This window comes from Vanessa atalanta, chromosome 23, assembly GCF_905147765.1.
Source record: "Vanessa atalanta chromosome 23, ilVanAtal1.2, whole genome shotgun sequence".
NCBI lineage: Eukaryota > Metazoa > Arthropoda > Insecta > Lepidoptera > Nymphalidae > Vanessa > Vanessa atalanta.
The window spans coordinates 3464463-3470711 of record NC_061893.1 but is presented as its reverse complement, the minus strand read 5'-3'; the positions used below and the strand labels follow the sequence as shown (position 1 = coordinate 3470711).

Sequence of the window (6249 nt, the reverse complement as noted above, 5' to 3'; positions counted from 1 at the left end):
CTTCAAAATGTCAAGTATTCAATATATATATTACATTAATAAATAGTGCAATATTTTTGATGGTAGGGCTTTGTGTGAGCCCGTCTGTGTAGTCTGTCTATTCGAAACAGCAGCACTCAGTGTTGTTGGGTTCGAAGGATGAGTAGGCCAGTGTAAATACATACAAGGGACATTATACATTCCCCATGTAAAAAAATGAATATTATTTATGACAATAGTTATAAAAAAATAAATGCGAATTTATGCATACTTTTCTTTTAGGGAAATAAATATGAAATGTGAGTTACTTATAGTCCTCAACACAAAGCTTACTTGGTGGTGGTGCTTTGTGTAAGCCCGTACGGGTAGGTCTTATTCATGGCAAACAACAATACCGTTGCCAATATAACTACAAGGGACCTAACATCTTTGTCTTTGTCAAGGTTACTACTCATTGGTGTGGTAACGAATGTTCCTTACTTGACCACACATCAAATATACAATGCACTTTAGGTGACCTAATTGCTGTCAATTTTTATATTTACTATGCTAGTCGAAGTCTTAATATTTTAATAAACGAATGCATCAATACCTTGTGTCGTAATACATTAAAAAAAAAGAGCACGCGTTCGCCTGGCACACAGGATTACTTTTTGGCGCAAAGTGCTTCGGATATACTTTTCCTGACTCATAAAAAAATTGTCGTATTAGTTGATTATTGTTATTTATATTATTCATTTAAAGTAATTAATGTTATTGTTGATTATTTATTTTTAAAAGACAAGATGATTGACGTTGGATTTTATTCAAAATAAATTAAACATTCTCATTACAGTTATAAAAACGAACAAATAAATGTTCTATTTATAATATGAATAAAATTTCATTCAAGCTATTTTTATTCGTAAAAAGTCATTCAGTGGCACGTGAAGCTATCATCAGTTGGAATGTGGATTCTAACGAGAAAAACCGGAAAGAAATTCAGTATATATTCAATTCACTCTTTCGAACTCATCTCGGTACATATATCTTAATTCATAATAAACACGTTGCTTTGAAGATAATTTTAAATATCCTGAGAGAAAGCCGACGTGTAATAATTTTACACTTTGATAGTCTCAAGACTTATTATTCTCAGTATAATCACTATTATAATACTTATGAATATACGTATAATGTAATGTAAAACCTCTTTGGTCTAGTCGCTAGCTATAAGGCTACAAATCCCGAGGACCTGGGTTAAAAATTTGGGTCAGAATATCAGCATCTTTTTTAAGTTATTTATTGAGAAATTCTCAGAAGCAGAAGTCTCTCTGGGAGTCTGGAAATTAACATATCATATCATAGAGAGCCGAGATGGCCCGGTTAGAACGCGTGCATCGTAACCGATGATTGCTGGTTCAAGCCCAGGCAAGCACCACTGAACTTTCATATGCTTAATTTGTCTTTATAATTCTTTTCGTGCTCGGCAATGAAGGAAAACATCGTGAGGAAACCTGCATGTCTAATTTCAACGAAATTCAGGCACAGGTGTATCCACCAACCCGAATTGGAAAAGTGTGGCGGAATATGGTCCAAACCTTCTTCTGAAAAGGAGAGGAGGCCTTAGCTCAGCAGTGGGAAATTTACAGTCTACGGTCGTGTCGAAATTGCCGTCCCAACGGATTACGAGAATGAGGGAATTGATAGTGCACCTTTGTTAACGCACACGTATTTGTAAACTATAATATATGCAGATAGCTGACTAGTCTATAGGGAATATCATCACCACATATAAAAATGAGGGGCTTGTGCTTGGTCTCCCTTAGCCCGTGTCGGAAAGCCATCCCATTGGACTACAGGATAAGGATAAACCAGATATCCAAGAGGCTAGCACACATGAATCTTACCCGATGATTGTGGATTTAAGTTAAGGAAGCATAAATAATAATAATAATAATAAATAATAATAAATAATAAATATTGGACATCACATACATTACTCTGATCCCAATGTAAGTAGCTAAAGCACTTGTGTTATGGAAATCAGAAGTAACGACGGTACCACAAACACCCAGACCCAAGACAATATAGAAAACTAATGAACTTTTTCTACATCGACTCGGCCGGGAATCGAACCCGGGACCTCAGAGTGGCGTACCCATGAAAACCGGTGTACACACTACTCGACCACGGAGGTCGTCTGTCGCATGATTCAGTTTTTCTCATTTCGTGCTGATGAAACACTGTAAAGAAACCTACACGTATCGGAAGAAATCCTGACACATGTACCAAATAATCGACACAAAAATAAAATTTATTTATAATAAAAATATTTGAAAATAAAACATGCACACATAATTCCACATACACAATAATTTATGCGTGTATCCTCAAAGCACGTAAAACGCAATCGAACGAATGAGAGAACGATAATTTCATTCAATGTCATGGTTCACATACCCTACGATTATATTTTCATCTCGATTGAGATGAAACGGGATAAAATAACGTGAAACCAGTAGAAAGCCGAGCCTTTAATGAATGTCTACATTAAACCTGTACGCATTTAAGCGTGTAGAAACTAGTTTTTTTTTTTTAATTTTTCCTTATTTCTTAACCGTGTTTTTAGAATTTAAACAAAAAGAATAATACAATTCATTGGTATTATTATCATGTGAAATAAGGTTTTAGTCCAAATTCATATCGAATGTTTTAAAAAAAATAAAGCCGCTGAGTTTCTTTCGGGTCTTCTCGGTTCCGGGTATTTATTTTTCCATACAATGTTGACATACCAAAAATTCGAGCTAAACGGTTTGACAGCTCGTTTTTGGTGAGAGTCGCCAAGATTTGGAACGACCTGTCTTATCTTGTCAGGAAAAATAGACCCATTTTTCCTGATAAGTTGAACTCTGGAGCCTTATAGAGTAGAGGGAACAGGTTTCTTTTGGATGGGCGTGTACCACCTTCGTCTTAATCTACACTTTTCATCAAGTGAGATGGAAGACAAACGCCTTTTCTATTTCAACTATTAAAAAAATAAATAATAATAAGTAAGTGTAATGCTTCTAAATTGAAGAAACGAATTTGATTTAATTTTCAACCTGTACTTTAATAAATTCTAATTCCAAATGTAACGGTATCAACTCAATATATATATTTTTAATATAAACTCTGTTCATAGTATAATAAAAACATTTCATAAATTTAATATATGAGTTTCGACTATTTTAACTAACTCGAAATTATCAAAAAGAAAGCGAAAATGTTTTATGTACGTACAGACTTGACAAGCCAGTTTTTTTACGGTCGGAGTTTGTAAATAAAAAAGTTTATAAATATTTTACTATGAGTAGTATTAGAGGACGGCTGGCGTATATTTCTAGTCCGCGTATTAATTGTCTAATATAAAAATTTGGAACATACATAAATAACAGAGAGAGTGGATATAAGTATTATAATTATATATTCGAGGTCATTAAAATTTTGATAAAATATAAAATTTACATCGATCAATAACATCGTAGAACTTGTCATAACGTTAGGTCACAAAATTCTTAAAGAAAATTGCAGGTGCTAACCCGTGAAAACTCCAATGAATTTTCATGTGCCCACAACCATTGGACCGTTATGGGTTTAGATCCTTCTTCTAAATAGGTGGTTCGTGCCCAACTGTTTTCGTTGTCATCTAGTTGTCGTTCCTTTCTCTAATAACATTTGAAACGAATAATAAAATATTATTATATTCATTCTCTACACAAAAGCAGATCTTACATAATTAAAAAGTGATATTTATTTACACATTGCACATTAATATCATAGTCTAGAATGTTTGCGTGCGCGTGTGTGTGTGTGTCCTGGTTAAGCATGAGAGTGCCTGTATTACAGAACACCAGAATTAAAGGAAACGCCTTCATATAGTACAAATAAAACACATTAGTACAGATAAAATAAAAAATATTTGAAATTAAGTTGACTTCGGATTAATCATTACACTGTTTAAGGACAATTCGTAAATTTTATAAAGCAATCAATACATGCACGAAATCAATTCGTACATAATTTCTTTGCTAGAAAGACAATAAATCATCTTTTTTTAATTCGATGCAAAAAGAACACGCTTGTTCCTACAAATAAATTACTGAGTAGCATGCCATGTTCGACTGTTACCGATTTTATTTTAAATGATTGATTTGTTTCCAAGACTCGATTTAATAATATGGCGGATGTTGTAAACTGTATCTGCTCTCGCTTGAAAGTAAAATCGTGTTTACAGTCTTACTATCGGGAATAACGTAGTATGTCATTTTCTTAAACATTATAAGCAGTTTCGATTTCCGTTCGTACCAAATTTCTAAACTGGTTTTTTTAGTCAACATTTAACGAATTAGTCGGTTAAGTATCTATGTTGAACTTGTCGTATTAAATAGTCTCTGTATTCGGTACTCTAAACGGAATGCTGTATCATTGTGAAATTGGAAAAATTTGCTAAATAATGCATTGTCATCTTCGTACATGGATTTTGTTGAAAAGAAAAAAAAAAAGTTTTTTAAAACAATATTTTATTGAGCAATAAGTTAATAACAATAAGTTAAATAAATAAATAATATATAAGTCTTTGTACAATGCTTATAATGTTGGTATATGAAACCAACTATTTATGTCTAAATTATTTATGAGGTGAGTAAGCGCTGTAGGCCAAGTTTTGGGCATCGTCAATGTTCTTGTTCCAGTCGGAACCGGATCCGTAACCTGAATAGCCGTGACCGTGGCCGATATCATGGGAAACATGTTCTACATGAACTGGGTGGTGAGTTTCGTGGTGGTGAGGGTGGGGCACCACTTCGTATGTAGTTTTGGTGTGATCCTGTTTCAAGCACCAGGCAACGAATAGAACGACTGCGAGAACTAAAGCGATCTTGGCTGTTGCTAATGCCTTGAGGGCGATGAGCTTGACGATGAACAGTTTCCCGAGAAGGACCTTGGCTCCGAGCAGTCCAATTATTCCTCCAATACCGCTTCCACCTTTTTTCTTACCACGCCCTTCAAATTAAACAATAAAATTATATACAAGATTTAGAAAAAAAAAACATTATTTTTAATTGACGTGTCAGGGCCAATATATTTGTCTGGTATACTATTTTAATTCTTTATTCGAATCATATTTTATTTAATAGTAATTAAAATTGTTAAAAAAGTAATTATTTCAGAATAATGTTTTACCTTCATCTAAAGAACGTTGCATCTCTTCCTTATCAGCTTGGTTCATTTTAACCTCAAGAGCATGAGTTTCAAATAGACTGACAACTCCATCCATTAATCTGTAATTAACTTCAGCATCTCTGGCTGTTGGGTCGACAGGAAGAGTATCCAACTTCTTTCCAGTTCTGACATCCGGCTCGCCTTTTAGAACAACACCTTCAGCAATTGCAATGCTCCTAGCTGTTCTTAAATTTTCCACGATCTTCAACAACTTCTCCTGTAAAACAAAATGTTCAACATTATTTAACGAGTCTACTAGTGAATAATCAATAATATCAAGGAATGATAAACCAAAGGGTTTAAAAAGTTAAGTGGTTGAACGATAACATTTCCATCCCGACGGTAATTTAAATCCACCTGCCGAGAGAAATTATATGAAATTATCCCCCGTCTACACCCGCGTGAAACTTGACCGGACACTAGCACGTTCCGTTCTCACTGAACACTTTCACTTTAATAATAAAATTATGGACCTTAACACAAAGAATGTAGTCTCCTCTGCAGTCCTTGATGAAGTTGATGGCCGTTTCCATTGTGTTGTCACTGTCGTCGCCGCTGGCAAAAGCGCCGAGGGCTAGGAGTACGATCAGCGTGAACTTCATTTTTTGTCGATATTAATTTTCTAACGCGAGCCGGTTTAATTTTCTGACATCGAGTGATGTCAAGCTGGGTTTGGCGTGGTCCGACCGCTGCATTAGAGTTTTATCATACCCCTCCCTCTCCTTGGTTATCTGACTGACTCTATACGAATCTTTCATCTAGGTTAAGAAGATATCGGATTCAGTTCGGTCCCTAATGTTTATGCAAATGAGATTACTTTGTACATATTTGACGATTTTTAAAAACGTTTTCTTAGACATTAACGATAATATTATGTCATTTGTAAATAATAGAAAGTTGAGAATTATTTAAGTTGAGAATTATTTATTTTCGGTTAAAAGTTTTCCAAATAACATTCCTACGTGTTCGATAGTTTTTAATTTAAAGTAAATAAATACGTCGAAAATTTCCATTTTTTTATTATTATGT

The 6249-nt window shown here is 34.2% G+C and overlaps 1 protein-coding gene across 1 annotated transcript; it reads right to left on the bottom strand.

Moving 5' to 3' along the window:
- Positions 1–4529: 4529 nt before the first annotated feature.
- On the bottom strand, positions 4530–5890 carry LOC125073131. The gene is made up of 3 exons (XM_047683835.1): positions 5694–5890; positions 5182–5437; positions 4530–5001 (listed from the first exon to the last, which is right to left on the bottom strand). Exons 1-3 carry the CDS (start codon positions 5820–5822, stop codon positions 4628–4630), a joined length of 759 nt encoding a protein of 252 aa, XP_047539791.1. The 5' UTR covers positions 5823–5890; the 3' UTR covers positions 4530–4627.
- Positions 5891–6249: the final 359 nt, after the last annotated feature.